The sequence below is a fragment of the Ambystoma mexicanum genome, chromosome 3p, assembly GCF_040938575.1.
Source record: "Ambystoma mexicanum isolate Mex_15411 chromosome 3p, UKY_AmexF1_1, whole genome shotgun sequence".
NCBI classification, from domain to species: Eukaryota; Metazoa; Chordata; class Amphibia; order Caudata; family Ambystomatidae; genus Ambystoma; species Ambystoma mexicanum.
The window spans coordinates 14,692,614-14,710,591 of NC_090925.1; the positions used below are offsets into that span (position 1 = coordinate 14,692,614).

General features: G+C 47.2%; 1 protein-coding gene across 2 annotated transcripts in view; it reads right to left on the bottom strand.

The window, feature by feature from the left end:
* Nucleotides 1-775: 775 nt before the first annotated feature.
* The window catches only part of LOC138580075 (zinc finger protein 583-like), a 161,318-nt gene continuing 144,115 nt past the window's right edge, over nucleotides 776-17,978 (bottom strand). Inside the window, exons 7-8 of one of the 2 annotated variants that reach the window (XM_069650328.1) lie at nucleotides 3,676-3,756; nucleotides 776-1,921 (exon numbers count right to left, since the gene is read on the bottom strand). In XM_069650328.1, the coding sequence (XP_069506429.1) occupies nucleotides 1,344-1,921; nucleotides 3,676-3,756 (659 nt within the window). In that variant the 3' untranslated portion in view covers nucleotides 776-1,343. The remainder of the gene's footprint in view (nucleotides 1,922-3,675; nucleotides 3,757-17,978) is intronic. The other variant, XM_069650329.1, reaches the window with a different exon arrangement.

The following is a 17,978-nucleotide window of genomic DNA, read 5'->3' on the forward strand; positions in this document are numbered from 1 at the left end:
CCCATTTGTTTAAATGCTTCTTTTCCCTGGAGATTAGTATAGTGCTTGGAAACCCTTGTAGAGGTTTTAGTGCTGGAAAGGAAACAGAAATAGTGGGGCTCTGGGGCAAAGTTTGCAGATCCTTCTCCCTCGGTGCTCCCTTCGTGTTCTGGCGACAATGGTTCACTGCTTTCTACACACTGCTGAATCTGCAACCAGAACTTGGCAAAAATAAATCTGGTTCAGCATCATTTGGCATTTTTAAAGAGGACTTCACTAGTTCATTTATCATTAGCCATAACACACTAATGTAATGCACTTTTGTATTAAATGTTAAAGGTTGATTTACTTATCAACCATATACAAATAATAAAAAAAAAGAAAACGAAAATGGTCAAACACACCAGAAGTGACTGTTCTACCGAGCTGACATCAATGGAATTCTAGGTTTTGGGGCTGATGTGAGGGGGGCCTTCAGAGAGGGATCTGCAACCTGCTGCCCCCCTCCACCCTCCGGTGTTTTGGACTGTGACTTGTATGGTCAATCAACTATGCAGGTTAAGGTTGATGGAGCGTGATTGGTTGCAGACCCTGACTTAAGTGTACGACGTTCATCCATCACTAGTTTTTCCTGGCACTTTTTGCCGAAAATATTTTGCTGAAAATAAATATCGAAAAATAAGGAAGGGGGGAGGGGGGTGGGTTAACGACATATAAGGGGTGGGGTAGTGGGGTATAAGGAATAAATATTAAGGGAGGTGGGGTTTCGGGGAACACCCCCAAATAAAAAAAATTAAAATGGGATGCATTTTATTTTGGCAAAAAAAGAAAAAACGGGATGAATGGACATAGAACTGACTTAAGATGCCTCCCCGGTCTCATGTCCTTAAGGGCGCAGGAATAATCTCAGTGCATATCGGCCTTGATTTGCATTCATTGGCCCTCATTATGAGTCTGCCGCTAACCCGCTGGGTTACGGGCAGACTCGCATTACTGTCTCCGCCACCTGTTATCCCGGTAATACCTTGTCCGGAAAAGGTGCTAGTAACCGTTGTTACTGGCACATTTTTCCAGACCGGCAAATTTGTAATGAGAGCCCTTGTCTCTAAACGTAGCGTCAAGTCTTCCTTTCAGTGTCCGGTGCCTTCTTCGGAACAACCATGTCAACTTTTCAAATGCTTCCAGTTAGGTAACATTTCTTCTTATGTGAACAAAAGGTAATTAATCGCTTTCTTGAGGCAGGGCTTCTTGCTTTGTCTCCCAGTGTGAAGTAAAACATATTGAAATCATGTTTGCATCAAGTACAGCGACAAGGCAGGTTTGTTAGTTTGTGTCCAAGCTGCGCGCACCCAACGGAGAGCGCCTCAATGTTTGTTCGCTTCATACGTCACCATGTGAGTTCTCAAGTGCATATTGAGATTGCCTTTTAGAGTGAACCTTTTCTTGCATTCAGTGCATTGATATGGTTTCTCCCCCGTATGAGTCCTCTGGTGCTGGATAAGGTGATGTCTTAGCCTAAAGCTGCTTCCACAGATGGTACACTGATAAGGCCTCTCTCCTGTATGACTCTTCTGGTGTCCAGCAAGTTCCTGCTTCGTTTTGAATAAAGCGTTGCATTCAGTACATGCAAAGGGCCGTATATTGATCTGTGCATTTGGTGGATGTGCAACGAGATTTGCATGCCATGCATTCCTCTCCAAGTCTTTGTACTTCTCAGACGACTGCACCTGGGCGGGTCCTTTCTTCAATGTCAACTGATCGAGTCGTGTGCAGTCACTTTTAAATTGAGCCACTGTCTCTCCCCGCACTTCTTGGCCACTCCCGGTCCACAAGTGATTTCTAGAATGTGTTCCCTTTTCAGTTGTTTTCAGCTCCTCTACGTTCGCTTTCCCCGGCAAACCTTTGCATTCGGGTGTTTTCTGGATGCCTCCCACAGAATGACCTGTTGGATTAAAACATGAAAGGCATTAGGTTTGTAGATTCAGAGGAGAGCACAGAGAGCAGTGCAGGAGAGAGGAGCGAAGGAGGCTACATAGGCAGTGGCAGAAAAAGGGCATTTTGTTCTTGCGTTAGCATTCACAGGCCAAGCACAGAGAGCAGTGCAGGAGAGAGGAGCGAAGGAGGCTACATAGGCAGTGGCAGAAAAAGGGCATTTTGTTCTTGCGTTAGCATTCACAGGCCAAGCACAGAGAGCAGTGCAGGAGAGAGGAGCGAAGGAGGCTACATAGGCAGTGGCAGAAAAAGGGCATTTTGTTCTTGCGTTAGCATTCACAGGCCAAGCACAGAGAGCAGTGCAGGAGAGAGGAGCGAAGGAGGCTACATAGGCAGTGGCAGAAAAAGGGCATTTTGTTCTTGCGTTAGCATTCACAGGCCAAGCACAGAGAGCAGTGCAGGAGAGAGGAGCGAAGGAGGCTACATAGGCAGTGGCAGAAAAAGGGCATTTTGTTCTTGCGTTAGCATTCACAGGCCAAGCACAGAGAGCAGTGCAGGAGAGAGGAGCGAAGGAGGCTACATAGGCAGTGGCAGAAAAAGGGCATTTTGTTCTTGCGTTAGCATTCACAGGCCAAGCACAGAGAGCAGTGCAGGGGAGAGGAGCGAAGGAGGCTACATAGGCAGTGGCAGAAAAAGGGCATTTTGTTCTTGCGTTAGCATTCACAGGCCAAGCACAGAGAGCAGTGCAGGAGAGAGGAGCGAAGGAGGCTACATAGGCAGTGGCAGAAAAAGGGCATTTTGTTCTTGCGTTAGCATTCACAGGCCAAGCACAGAGAGCAGTGCAGGAGAGAGGAGCGAAGGAGGCTACATAGGCAGTGGCAGAAAAAGGGCATTTTGTTCTTGCGTTAGCATTCACAGGCCAAGCACAGAGAGCAGTGCAGGAGAGAGGAGCGAAGGAGGCTACATAGGCAGTGGCAGAAAAAGGGCATTTTGTTCTTGCGTTAGCATTCACAGGCCAAGCACAGAGAGCAGTGCAGGAGAGAGGAGCGAAGGAGGCTACATAGGCAGTGGCAGAAAAAGGGCATTTTGTTCTTGCGTTAGCATTCACAGGCCAAGCACAGAGAGCAGTGCAGGAGAGAGGAGCGAAGGAGGCTACATAGGCAGTGGCAGAAAAAGGGCATTTTGTTCTTGCGTTAGCATTCACAGGTCAAGGTGCGCATTAAAGCTGGCACTTGTTTGATGGAATAGTTCTGTACTTTTAGGCGGACGCTATGTAACATTAACAGAGCCTCTCCCTTCTGTAAAAAAAAGCAGATATCAAAACATAGCTGTCTCTGATATCAAATCCATTCGGCATGATTTAGTAGGGCTTAAGCTTGTGAGGGGAATGGACACTGCCCCTTTATTTATGCAACCACTGCATGGAGATTCATGTCCTTCCCAATCCCTTGCATCATCCCAATGAAGCGAGAATGGAGATTAGCAGACGTCCTGCCTCTGCTGCCAAACAGGAGGTGCAGAAACTCATGCTCAGGGAAGTGGAGAGAAGGATAAATAACTAAATGAAAGACCAAATGTGTAACATGTTATTTCAACTAATCCCTCCCATGATGTTAAAGTCTACCTAGGATAGCAGCAACACATTCTTGGCGGAACATTCCAAATGTGCCACTCTAGCCTTTCATTCGCAGAGTCGCTCTATGCTTGGGGCCCTTCACTGCCTGCATTCCCTCCATTATGCAATAACCCATGACTTTCACTTACCTACTGTGATTTGCTCCGACTCAATCGCTTTAGGGAAATGAGTTTCAGCTTCAAGCTTGACAGACTTAACGAGAGGATCCCCTGAACCAAAGAGAAAACCCAAGTTATGCTTTGAAAACGAATCTGCTACTAGAACATGTCCACAACACAGACTCTAGTTAATATATTCAATTTCCGCACTTCAGTGGGGGGCGAATCACACGAGTATGTTTAAATCTGCCGACACCTGGACTTGTGGCGTCCATGAAAGGGACACTCGAGTATGAAGCGTGTTTGCATGAGCTGCGTCATTCAATGATGTTGTACAGTGGTCGGTCACTCGTTCAAAGGTATACTGCCCACTGCACTCTGTAAAGGTGTACTAGATGATTTATAGCAGAAGGTGTGTGGGGGGGGGGGACATTAAGCTGTACTTCAAGACAAAACAAAGGGCCACCTCACGAGTTGGGCGGTAGCCCTTAAATGCAGCAGTAATGCTATTACCGCTGCATTTCGGGTCCCCCAAACATGAGTCTAGCAGCATTTACCCCCAGCTCCAAGCGTCAAAAAACTGTTTCCTAATGTATATTGCTATCCGCTCCAGGCCCAATATATAGAGCATGCGTGACAGCGGACAGCCTTGTCTAGTCCCTCTCTGGATATCCCACGGGGCCGAAACTGTTCTCCCCGTTTTTACCCTGGCCACTGGCACTGCATAGAGCAGCTCCACCCATCTGATGAAATGTTTGCCCAGCCCAAACTCTCAACACCGCAATTAACCACTCCCAGTATATAGAGTCAAATGCCTTAATGGCGTCCAGTGAGACTACTGCAAGGTGTTCCCGCCTACTAGATGTTTTTTCCACAATGTGTTATAGGCGCCGCAGATTTACTGCCGTGTTGCGACTTGGGACGAATCCGCTCTGGGCCTCATGTATTACGGTACTTATCACCCTGGAAAGGTGATTGGCCAGTATAGTTGTCAGGATTTTTACATCATAATTTAGCATTGCCGAGGGCCTATAAGAGTCGCATTCGTCTGTGGGTTTTAATTTTGAGCTGTTAAGCAGTCATTCCACTCTGACAGCTAAAGTCTTTGAAGGCCAAACTTGTATATATGCTTGATATTTACAAAAGCTGTATTGTTAGGGGGGGACTTTTTTTTTTAATCAAAAATGAGCTATTGCCCTGAAACCAGGAGCGAAGACAGCAGAAGGGCAGGAATACCGGGACAGCCACATTCATATAGTAGCTGTCGGAAGGCATAAGCAGACTGAATATCGGATGGCTGCTGGACCGGATTGCTGAGTTATCTAAGAAATATCAACGGCCCGAGCAGTGAGGAGGAGGATCTAACATGGCGGCTGCACAGCAGTAAAGGAGAAGGAGGAGTGGTGTGGCGATGCAAAGACCGGCCTGGGTCCAACCGCCTGAAGAGGTGAGCGGACCCCCGGGGGTGACACGAGAACAGTGCCAGTGACAGAGGAGGAGGGAAGAGGAGGCAGTCACAGACCCGCCCCGGGCCGGGACCGGAGGAGTGCAGAGGAGGCAATCACAGACCCGCCCCGGCCCGTTTCGGAACCGGAGCGGTAAGAAAGAGGGAGAATGGCAAAAAACAAAATAAAGAACATAGAATTCCTGAACCACATGAGCGAGGAAGGGAGGGCAGCGGCACCATAGCATTATCTCGAAGGCTGACTGTGTGGAGGAGGATCCGGAACGTCGGGTGCGCTTCGGTGAAGAGGCAAGAGAAGCAGTGTGGCAGGACAGGGAGGACCAGGGTACAACAGTGAGCGGACCCCCAGGGAAACAAATAATGATAGGGAGGAGGGACAACAACAATCCTATCCCAGCATTCCAACGGGGCTGGTGAGCAGTGGAGAGGGTAGACTGGCTCCCTCCCCACCCCCAGGGGGTCGGGGGGGGAGGGGGACACAGGAAATAGGAAAAGAAAATTGGAAGAAAAGAACAAAACCTTCGCAAATACACGAGCGTGGAAGGGAGGGCAGTAGCACCACAGCCCCCAACCTGGAAGCTGGCAGCGAGCCACAGTGGAATCCACCCAGTAACTGACTTGACATAACATGGAAAATGCCAGCACAGTTAGAAGCAGCAAAACTTGGAGTGAAAGAGGAAGGAAGCCTGCGAGTGGTAGGACAAAAATACAGAGGCAAAGTCATGGAGCCATAACACAGAGACACTAAGGAAAAGCGGACAGGGGCGAGCTCGCCCTGGAGGCACAGAGAGCACGAACAGGCAGAATCTGAGAAGCGAGAAGCGAGAAGCGAGAAGCGAGAAGCGAGAAGCGAGAAGCGAGAAGCGAGAAGCGAGAAGCGAGAGAGAGAGAGAGAGAGAGAGAGAGAGAGAGAGAGAGAGAGAGAGAGAGAGAGAGAGAGAGAGAGAGAGAGAGAGAGAGAGAGAGAGAGAGAGAGAGAGAGAGAGAGAGAGAGAGAGAGAGAGAGAGAGAGAGAGAGAGAGAGAGAGAGAGAGAGAGAGAGAGAGAGAGAGAGAGAGAGAGAGAGAGAGAGAGAGAGAGAGAGAGAGAGAGAGAGAGAGAGAGAGAGAGAGAGAGAGAGAGAGAGAGAGAGAGAGAGAGAGAGGGAGAGAGGGAGAGAGGGAGAGAGGGAGAGAGAGAGGGAGAGAGAGAGAGGGGAGAGGGAGAGAGAGAGAGACAAATCCAAGCGAACAGGACACCAGCCGAAGATGAATGTGTATACAACGGGAGGAACCGCCGGACACCCAGACCCGGAGAATGAAACAAGTAATAAAGAAGGTACTATGACAACAACACAAGAAATCCTACTGGCAATCAAAGAATCAAAAATGCAGTTGGAACGGACAATGGACTCAGTGGGGTTGGACGTTGGACTTCTAAAACAGGACCTAAAAACATGTCCACCAGAATCCAGGAAGCCAAAGTTCGAATATCAGAAATGGAGGACGCCTTAACACCGCAACGGCAAGACACCCAGCTGCTGCTCAAGAGAACGGAGGTGCTAGAGAGCAGGACGGAGGAAGCGGAGGGGCGCTCATGCTGGAACAATATAAGACTGAGTGGACTACCGGAAAAGGCAGAGGGCCCCTCCATGGAATTGTTCCTCAAACAGCTACTGCAAGAATGGATGGGCCCCTAAGGATTGTCCAACTTCTTCTCGATGGAGCGCCCACAGGGTGCCCAGGAGAGAACCACCACCCGGAAGCCCGCAAAGGCAAGTGATCACCAGGCTATTAAACTATAGTGGCAGGGATGCAGTCCTCCAAACGGCAAGGAGAAAGGGGTCTCCAACACACAACGGAAAAATTATAGCAATTTACCTGGACTTTACCACAGTTGTACAGAATGCCAGATAAACATTTGAAGCCACCAAAACAAACCCAACGAAGTATGTGAACTGGCCGTAAGGCAGCCGAGCCAAGCAACGGACAGGCCACAACTCCAGACTCCAGCCAAAAGCGGACAAGGTCCAACTGGGCAGCCATTGGGCTAAAGAGACTCTGAAGGGAAACAACGGGAAGATGTGCGCAGAGACACAGATATCGGTGGGATAAGGCAGGTAGGGAGAGGATCCCCTAAATGTCCGCAACTGAACTCGGATTTAACAAACTGAATAGACTAGAAGTGGTCAAACGATGGGAGTAATGGCAGAGCAACCATTTCGCAGGGCCGGTTAGAAGGGTGGTTTAGTCGTTACGGACTGACAGATTCTTCCAAGTTGGGAGAAGTATGGGGTGGGACTGGGGAAGGGGCAGTTAGAGGGGGTGAAGGGAGTTGGGCCGGGGAGTTATGGTTGGGAATGTACAATGGGGGTAGGGGGGCATCTAGCAGTGGACATATGGGAAAGAACAATGGAACCCAGACATCAGGGGAACAAATAATCAAGAGTAAGAGGGAATGGGACGTAAAACTGAAATGCCTTACATGGAATGTAAACGGCATGTTGGGGAGGAAAAAAAAAAAAACCCTTTTTTTAAAAAAGGGGGTTGTCATGTGACATCTTAAGGAGAACAAAGCAAAGATAATCGTCTTGCAGGAGACCCACCTCCTGGGCTCGGTCTGCTGTTTCCTGGGGAGAGGGCAATACATGCGGGCTACCATCGGGGATTAAGAGGAGTGGCAACATGACTACATAAATCATTACCCCTTGAGGTTGCAAAGGTTACAAGGGACGAGAGGGGGAGATATCGGGGGGGGGGGGGGAATTTGCTGGGGAACTGTGGGGGAATGAACCTGTTAGCCAGCATATATGCACCTCCACCTTACAGGCAGAACTTTTAGCGGACTTACAAACCTTGCTAGCAACACAGGGACCCCAAACTATGATAGTGGTACTGGAGAGGAAAAGGAGGGCTAATATGAGGAGGAAGTAGAAGAAGCGGAGAAGCTTCACGCCCAGGTCCCGACAGATGACAACAGGAGAGCACTGGCTAGGGTGATCCAGGACCTGAAACAAATCGTGAAAGATGAAGCCTGAGCAGCACATCTGGCGAAAAGGGCAAGGATCTATGACCTGGGAGACAAAGGAGGGAGGATGTTAGCATGGCTACAAAGGAGGGAGGGAGGGAGGGAGGAAGGAAGGAAGGAAGGAAGGGAGGAAGGAAGGAAGGAAGGAAGGAGATGGGTGCAGGCAGTGATAGATGGGACAGGGGAAGAACTAAGAGGGGAAGGTCATAGCCTGAGCCTTTGCTAAATACTACCAGGCCTTGTATGTTAAAGCCCCAGGTGCAACCCTGAGAGAAATCAAACAATACCTGAATGGCATTTCCCTACCACAGATCAGGGAAAGGGAACACCTGGATCTAGAGGTCAAAATTACAAGGGAAGAATTATCAACGGCCATACAAGAGTTACAGACCGGGAAGACACCCGGACCAAGCGGTTTTCCGGTGGAATACTGTAAAGCTATGTGGAAGGAGGTAGGAGAACACTTGCTGGGGATGCTGCAAGAAAGCCGCACCAGGAAGGAACTCGCAGTAGTCCTAAGAACAGCTAATATAGTAGACCTACACAACAATTATTTTTTTTACTAGCAATAGAACCACTAGCACAAGTAGTCCGCACAGACCCTACTATTAGAGGGTTAAAGTGGCCAGGAGGGAGGGAAGACAGAATATCCCTATAGGCAGGCAATGTCTTCGTATACTTGGGGGAACCGGATGGGTTCAGGCCCAAGAGTTCTCCAATTACTAAAAGAACATCTGAACTACTGCATGCTCAAGATTAACTGGGAGAAGTGAAACGGGGAGAGGGGGCAGTAGCAGCGGGATGTCCACTCGAGTAGAAATGGAGAGGTTCAAGTACTTGGGGATCAAAGTGCAAAGGGACGCAAGGTCTTTCACTGCAAAGAACTTAGACCCGATCATAGCCAGACTAAGAGACAACGCAAAACACTGGGCCACCCTACCGGTGATTCTGCTGGGGCAGGTCAATCTACTAACAATGTTGGCGCTCCCTAGATTATTATATAAACACCACAAAATGCCCCGGTGCGCATCACAAATAAGAAATTCAAGCAAATAAATGCCCTTATGAGAGGTGATATGGGGGGGGGGGGGTATGGGCCCCCATGCATTGTTCTAACAGTATTGAGTAGGTCGGTATGGGAAGGGGTTCTGGGTCTCCTTGACGTAAGTAAGTACTATTGGGCGGCACATCTAGTGGTAGCCAATGAGTGGGTATATGGAGGAAGGGATCTTCCCCATACAGGACTGGAGCTAGAGGTCACAGGAAACAGACCCACTTCAGGTGTTCTACAGATGAGGGATGGAGGTCGCTTCCACCGGCAGGGCGGGAACTAGTCCTGATAAGGGAAGAAACCAACCGTAGGATGGGGTGGGGAGGGAAATTTATATGAGCGCAGCCGTTATGGAACACAACACAACTGGGGTAAATCCATAAACTAGGCAAGCAGACTAGGTCGACAAGGGTGGGGATTACGAGGGTGGGCGAGGTGATGGGGGGGTGGGGGCTGATACCCTTCCCCGACCCATGGAATAAATACGGACTTGGCAAAGGGGAAGAATATACAGACCAGCGCTTGCAACATGCGCCGTCAGCCCCGTTTAAGGAAACTTGACTTGCCAGAACATAGTCCACTAGAAGTTAACCACCTGTTTACGGAACGCCTCCCAAAGAAAGGAATATCGACCCTGTATCAGGTAATAAATAACTTTTCAAAATGCCCCCCACCCCCAAACTCCCACCACCCCAGTAGAACTGCTTAAAAGGAAGTGGGAAAGAGATCTCCGGAATTTGGAAAGCGAAGAGTGGGAGGAGGCGATGGCGGCAGCAAGAGAGGTTAACCTGTCCTCCAGAATGAGGCTGATCCAATATAAAATACTGCACAGAATATACCTATCAAGGGACAGGGTTTACAAAATGGAGAGGACTTGTGCCTCAAGTGTGGGGGGAGGTGGGTACCTGCTATGGGAACGCGTGTTGGTGGCGGGGCTGTGGGACTGAGTCCTGGGGACAATGAGGGGGTTGCTGGGTATTCCAATCCCTAAAGACCCGAAAGTGCTGTTATTACATACTAACAGGGAAATGGAAGGAACAAGATACGACAGCCGGCTCCTGAATATTGCGACAATTGTGGTCAAGAGTAGGGGTGTACCGAACATCGGCTTCGAGTAAGTATTCAGCCGAATTCCGGCTGAAAAAAAGCAATTCGGCTCTTGCCGAATACTTTGACATTCTCAATCAAATACAATGCAACATGAACTCAGAAAGGCAAATATAGAATTCAGTTTGCAAAACTGAATAGAATTAGACCAGACAAATTGCTATCACACAGCTGAAAAATATCTTATGTTGGAATCTGCTGTTTAGGGCATGCTTTGTTACAGATTCTTAGACAAAAAAGGTGCTCATCTTTTATACTTATCCTGCAACAATACAGGAACATCTTTTCTTTTGGCAAATGTTTATATGCAATGTGCACTTTTTTCAGTAGGAAAAAACTAAGAAATGTGCATAGATACTTTCAGTTCCTGTCATGTCACTTCCCATTGCGTACATCATAGTCCCCCCCCCTTTCTTTTTTTAAGGACTTAAGTCCTGAGTTTAACATTATCTGATATTTTATCAGGAATTTTAATTTGCATATGTTTGTGTATTGGCGAGACAGAGTGGCTATGATAAGTGAAAAGTGAGCAGCATTTGTTTGGGTGCGGTGAATAGTTGTGAGATGGAGTTCACGCCATTTCAGATTTCCTCTTGACTTGTGTCCTGCATGAGCCGACATGAACCATTTTATACATGTCTATGTGAGCTTCAAAGTTTCAAAACTTGACCGCATCGACTGTGCAACTGGATAAAGAATGCAATTCATCTAATTCAGAAAGGCAGTCCTTTTGCATTTGTGAAGCCTACTACTTTAACTGGCATTGAATATACACCAATCTTCTGTACATTTTGCCCCTTCATTTTGGTTAAATCTGCTTTATTTCTGGATTTTTTATACTTTAAATAAAGATGCTACATTAATTACAATGAAGAGAAATAAAAGTATAGAATGCATTTAAAAATGGTACTTGTTTTGTTTTTTAATACATGTGTTTATTGAAGTTTGGAACATGATTTATTAAATAAAGCAACTATTCGGCTTCGGCCAAATATTAAATATACTATTCGGTACAGCCCTAGTCAAGAGGGACTTGGCAACTAAATGGGGCTCCAAAGACATGTCGACACTGAGGAATTGGGAGACGGACATGGATCACTACCGCAGCATGGAGAAAATCGTTTATCGAACTAGCAGGATGTTGGGGAAAGATCACAAAATCTGGGGGAAATGGGGAGGGTGATGAATGAGGGGAGGAGTAGATGGAAAGGGGTGGTGATCACATAGTGCAGAGTTCAATGTTGTGCAAGTTTTACAATGTAAAAATAAAGTTTTTTAAAAAAAGAAAAAAACAAAGTGTACCAAAACCAGTGTGCTTTCGGGATTTAGTTATTCCGTCATACAACTCTCACAGACATATGACGGATATAAAGCTTTTTGGTCATTCTCATCTTCCCAAAATTCTCTTTAATATGCAAAACAGCCAACACCCCATTGGCTTTATTGGTGCCACTTCACATTGCTTTCTGATCAATACACATACATTGTATTAAGCAGTCATGTTTATATTGAAATGCACAACATGCATTTTTTAAATGTTGCAAAAATAAGGGTTTTCCCTTCAGAAAATATTTTTTTTAAATGGTGCATCATTTTACAATAGTAAATGCATGCCTATGCTTAAGTCAAGCACAGAGTTCCCACAGGTGGCACTAAAACGATGTTCAGAAGCAAGCACTCATTTCCTTCCCCACCCCACATTTCAGAGGTCTGTGGCTGCCCAAAAGGTGCAAGCATGAACTAGATCAAAGGGAAGTTAAAATGGTGAAGAATGAATCTAAATGCGCAAGTGCATCAAGAAACCTGTGAAAGGAAACCCAAAACCACAGAAGGGCGAGAACACAAACTGTGTGCCAAATGTACACACTGTTTCACAGCTGTAAAGGTGTCCGTAAAGATATCCCTTCAGCCATCTTTACAGAAGCTAATCAGTGCTGAGCAGGAAAATGGCATTCCTGCTGGGTTTATCATGGATCTTTCAAGACATTCTGCTGCACGTTCAGTACTACCAGGAGAACCAACTAGAAAGTATGCCACACAATGCATAACTGTGATATTTACAAGTAATCTTTACATTCATTATATTTTAAATCCAAGGTAGGACTTTTACTGTGAAACTACTTCAGACGACAGCAGGTCAACTATATCTATACCCACAAATCTCAATGTACCTATGTATTGTACAGTCCAACCAACTCTACGGAGTTAACACACATTTTAACTTACCTAAAACGCAAGCTGGCAAGACCGGTAGCCTAAACCACACCCACAAAAGTAAAATTGTGTTCCAACGCCTATTCCATTGCTCAATTTTACTCTTGGAGTGTTGGTTATTTTGAGCAATTGCACAAACAGCAGTGATGTAAACAGTATGTACCATTTCATTTGTTATAAAAGGTGCCGGCATTGTGCAGCTACGAGGAATGCTGTTGCTTCCCACACATGAATGTCAGGGTCGCCCTTATCCATTACTCCACCGTGAGAATGCACAGCAAAAGATTCCAAGAACCTTCCTCAACAGTCTTTACTCTACTGATGTGTTTATGCCCAGGCAGAGTTTACAAACTTCACTTGTGATTTTGCCATATTTTAATGGCGTTCCAGCCCAAGCGATTGGAGGTACATCGGCTGCAGCAGGTAACTTGTCTTATTTCTATTTTCCCCCCTGTTAACACCAGAGCTGTAACCATGAGAAACTATGAGAAGGGGGTAGAGTTTTTTTATTCGACATTTGTATAAGATGTGCCTGTATCACTTGTATAGATTTCATATGTTAACTTTACCATTTGACAAGACGGATGTAGAAGAACAAGTTACTTACCCCTGGTAACCTTCTTCCGGCTTGATGTTCCTCCCACGTATTCCTGATCTTATGATATTTCCAATATCCAGATTAGCTGCTTTGGATTTCTTTTCCAGCAGGGCGCGCTGCGCGTCGACTTGATGTCCCCGCGGGTGGCTTCAGTTCCGTTTTTGTGCCTGTTGGCTTTAGATCAGTTCTTACGAATGAAGGATTTATGCCATACTGACAGTTACTCCTCCTGAGAGAGCGCAGACTGCAATAGCAAAGGAAATTCGGCTGCAGTGTAGGTTGGGTGGGGCGATGAGGAATATGTGGGAGGAACATACAGTTGAAAGAACGTTACCAGGGGGTAAGTAACTTGTTCTTCGAATGGATTGTGTCCTCCCACATATTCCTCATCTTATGATGGACTCCCAAAGCAGTTTCTAGAATCTCTGGAGGAAGGGGTTCGAATTTGTATGACGATTTAGTAGTTCTCATGGGTCTGTGTGCACAGAATGCAACACTGCTCTACCAAATAAGTTTTCCCGGCCTGAAGAAGAGTCAAAACTGTAATGTTTGGTGAAAGTATGTACAGATGACCATGTGGTAGCCGCAGAATTTATTTTATTGGTACTCCCATCTGTAATGCAGAGGATGTTGCCATGCCTCTGGCCGAATGAGCCCGAAGGCCTTCTGGAGGATCTTTTCCCGCCCATCTGTAGCATTCAGATATTGCCAGTATTATCCATCTGGATAATGTCGGTTTGGTGATACCCATACCCAATTTGTGGCCCGAGTAGCCAACAAACAGTTGGTCATCTTGTCTTAGTCTTGCCATTCTGGTGATATAGACACTTAGGGCACGCTTAGGATCAAGCCTGTGTAGCCTCCCCTATTCCTTCCCAGGGAGCGCAGGAGAGTAAAATGATGGTAATGTTATTTTCTGGGTCAGATGGAATTCAAATACAATCTTGGGTAAAAAGGTCGGCTTCACCTTAAGGAGCAAAATAGTGTATGGAGGCTTACAGGATAAAGCCTGAAGCTCACTCACCCTTCGGGTAGATTTAATGGCTACTAAGAAGGTGGTTTTTAGGGTTAGCAGCCTCAAAGGACACAAGTGTATAGGCTCGAAAGGAGCACACATCAACATCAAGTTGAGATCCCAAACTGGGACTTGAAAAGGGATTGGAGGGAAAACATTTGTCAATCCTTTTAGGAACTGTATTATTAGAGGGATTTTGAAGTAAGAAATTTACTCTGAAGTGCACTTAAATATAAAAAGCGCCACAAGATATCCTTTAATAGTACCAATATGGAGCCCAAGATTAGCTAGGTGTAACAAAAAGGATAACTCCATAGGTGTGTTACATGTAAATGGATCAACATTCTTATCCCTGCACCAGCTGCAGAATTTGTTCCAACGGCAGCGGTACAAAAATTTAGTTGCTGGCCTTCTGACCAAAAGCAAAATCTCCATTGCATCATCCGGGAGGTCCCAATCCTTGCATCTCAGTCTCTCAAACCATGAGTGAAAGCTGAGCTTCTTGATCTCTGGATGGAGACCCCAGCCCGCTTCTCGCGAGAGAAGGTTGTCTCTTTGTGGAAGACGTATTGGAAGGCAGATGGACATGTCCATATGGTCCGGGTACCATGTCCTCCTGGCCCAATCCGGAGCAATTAGGATCATGGATTTCCCGAACTTCCTCAACCTCCTGATCACATGAGAAATGACGGGGACTGGACGTGTACAGGAGTGGAAATTCCCAGTACACCACAAACACGTATCTTAGAGCTCCTCTTGGGGGAAAATCCCTGGAGCAGAACAGTTTGCACTTCCGGTTGACACTGGTTGTGAACAAATCCACTTGAGGGGTTCCCCAAAGGGCAAAGATCTCCTGAAGGACTTCCTGAGCTTGTTCCCACTAGTGGGAGACTGCGCTCTGCCTGCTCAGAGCGTCTGCCGCCGAGTTCTCCTCTCCAGGTAGGTGAACTGCTGATAGGGAGATCCCTTCTTGGATTGGCCAGAACCAGAGCTGCATTGCCTCTCTGCACAGTGGTAGTGACCCTACATCCCTTCTTTTTTTGAGGTAGTACATGGCAACTGTATTGTCTGTCATTATTAGGACATTCTTTCCCCATACAGAGGGCAGAAAGGTCTTCAGCATTAATCTGATTGCCCTCAGCTCCAAGAGGTTGATGTGTAGTTTGGACTCCGATGGAGCCCAACGACTGCCGATTGTCAGATTGTTGGCGTGAGCTCCCCACCTGAGGATGAGGCATCCGTCACTACTGTTATCTCTGGCCATGGTTGCCAAAAAAGGTTCTCCTTTCAGAATGATCTCCTGGCAGGCCCACCACCAAAGGTCCTGTGAGACTGCTCGGAATCTGTAGGAGGTCGGACATCCTTCCTGATAATTGGGACCGAGTCCTGAGAGCCCATTGGAGAGATCCAATTGTCAGGTGAGCTTCTGGCACCAGGAAAATGCAGGACGCAATGAGGCCGAGCAACCCATAGAAAGTCAAAGCCTTGGTCACCAAATTCCAGAGTGCCCAGCATCTCCATCTGCAGATGTCTTGAACCCTCACCTCTGGTAGCAAGGCTTTTCCCAGGGATGCATCCAGTACTGCTCCAATGAATTGGTGTCTTTGAGCTGGTACCATGTGAGACTTCTTGAAGTTGAGGGAGTTAAGCCCAGTCTGTGAAGGGAGTGACCAGTGGAGCTGAGATGTTCCAGGGCCTGCTCGGGGGAACGGGCCTTGATCAGTCAATTGTCCAGATAGGGGTAAACGTGAATCCCCTCTCTCCTGAGACTCGCTGCCACCGCCACCATTAACTTGCTGAAAACCCTTGGGGCGGAGGTCAGTTCAAATGGCAGAACTCAAAACTGATAATGAGAACCACCAACAGCGATCCTCAAGTACATTCCGTGCTTGGGATGGATTGGCACATGAAAGTAAGCATCCTGAAGGTCAATGATACCATCCAGTCCTGAAGCTGGAGGGCCTGAAGGATATGAGAAAGAGTCACCATCTTGAACCTGTCCTTCCCGAGTAATTTGTTCAAGTATCTTAAGTCCAAGATGGGTCTCAATCCCCAGTCCTTTTTTAGAATTAGAAAGTACGTGCAGTACCAACCCTTGTTCCTCTCCGCTACAGGTACTGGTTCTATAGCACCTTTCTCTAGCAGGGTTAACATTGCCTGCATAAGGAGCGGATCTGGAACATTGAAACAGCTGTTCTCTGGTGGATGAGACTGAGGCTTTTTTAGAAAGGGAAGGCAGTAACCCTGGGCAACTGTTTTGTATACATCTGAAGTAATAGCCTGCCATTCCTTCAGATGATGTGAGAGTCTTCCTCCCACCCAGTGGCTGATGGCAAAGTAGCCACTGCTGAAGCAGTCTTAGTACCACTTCCCCGCCCACCACGGGAGAATCTTCTTTGGTCTCTTTGAACTGACTGTCCTCTGCCTCTTCCCAATGTGGAGTATTTACGAAAGAACCTACCCCCCTGTTCGGGAGAATTCTCAGAAATTTGCTAATTCCTCTCCACCTTAGAGACCCCCAGCAACCTTTCTGGATTTTGAGGACTTGATTTTTCTACCTGGAGAGAGTGAGGCCATTTTTCCCCACACACTCATGTGTTTTAATGTGATTTTGAACTCTTGTTTCTTTTGGTTGTGGAGTCTGACAAACTCCATAGGCATCATTTTTTACATTGTGTCACACAGCACCTTCAGTGCAGTGGCACAGGGAAGTCTTCCAGATTTCCCAAAGATTTAAATACCTTCTCTTGGATAAACTACTGTTCCCAAGAGCAGTAAAGTGAAATTGACTTTATTTACATTTGTAACTTTCTAGACCCAGCACAGACTATCTTACATAGGGTGTTGGAGGGGTTACTTGGTATCCATTTTGTCTAGCTTGTCATGTAACAATTTTATGTTACCTTTTCCTTGATGAATGGTTGGTGGCAGTGGTTTACTTTTAACTACCGTGGTGTGCTTTTACCGCGGGCTGCCATTGCAGCAGCAGCAAAGCACCCAAAGGTGCCATTTTTGTCTTTTCTTTTTTTCGCCACTCCTTCTTAGAAAGGTCCTTCTTCAGATTTACTCTGCGCGCCAAACCAGGTTTGGTCCCTTTGTTCGCTTTGCCTTTGGCAGGATTCACGAGTGAAGCCCGCCTCTGTCTCCAGGGTGACTGGCGGGGGCAAGAAGCCAGGGAGGAGCCCGAAACTCCCTGTGCTTAGTCTCCTAGGAGACAAGAATGCACTTGTAGGTAATTGGCCGGCTGGATGTCCAGCAAGGACAGCCACCCTGATGGGTGACGGACAGCTAGGCTGGAATGATTGGGAGAACCTGCATAAAAGGCGATGATTTTTTTGCTTGGCAGGCAGAGTCGTCCACTGGACGAAGGAACCGAAGAAGAACTTGAAGAGGACACCTGCTGCAACTCCTGGACCGTTGGTTTGCCCGGTGAAGCCCTGCTGCTGTGCTGAAACTCAAAATTCATATCGACAGAGAAGCCCCTTCAAGGACGACTTCTCCCTTGACTTGGTGGGACCAATCAACTCCAAAGTAAGGCACCTGGACATCCTCTCGGAGCTGGTTGAATTTCCACTGCAGTTGCTGCTGGAACCGAATAGCCAGGGAGAGGAACACCAGATCATGTCCATTGCTTTTAAGCTGGCCACGAGCTCCAGGTAGATCCTCCGAACTCCCAGGAAGCAGGACTGGCCGAGCCTGAGACACCTCAGAGTGCTGGACCCCAGATGCAAGGAAAGTCCATCCCGACAGCCAGGAACTGCGGTGGTGCGGTTTGCAGTGAGGAGCTGAAACACTGAAGTGCCACTTGTTTGAAGTTTGCCGGTTGCTGTCGGTAACCGTCCCATTACAGTACAGCAGTCCCCATATGTCCTCCCTC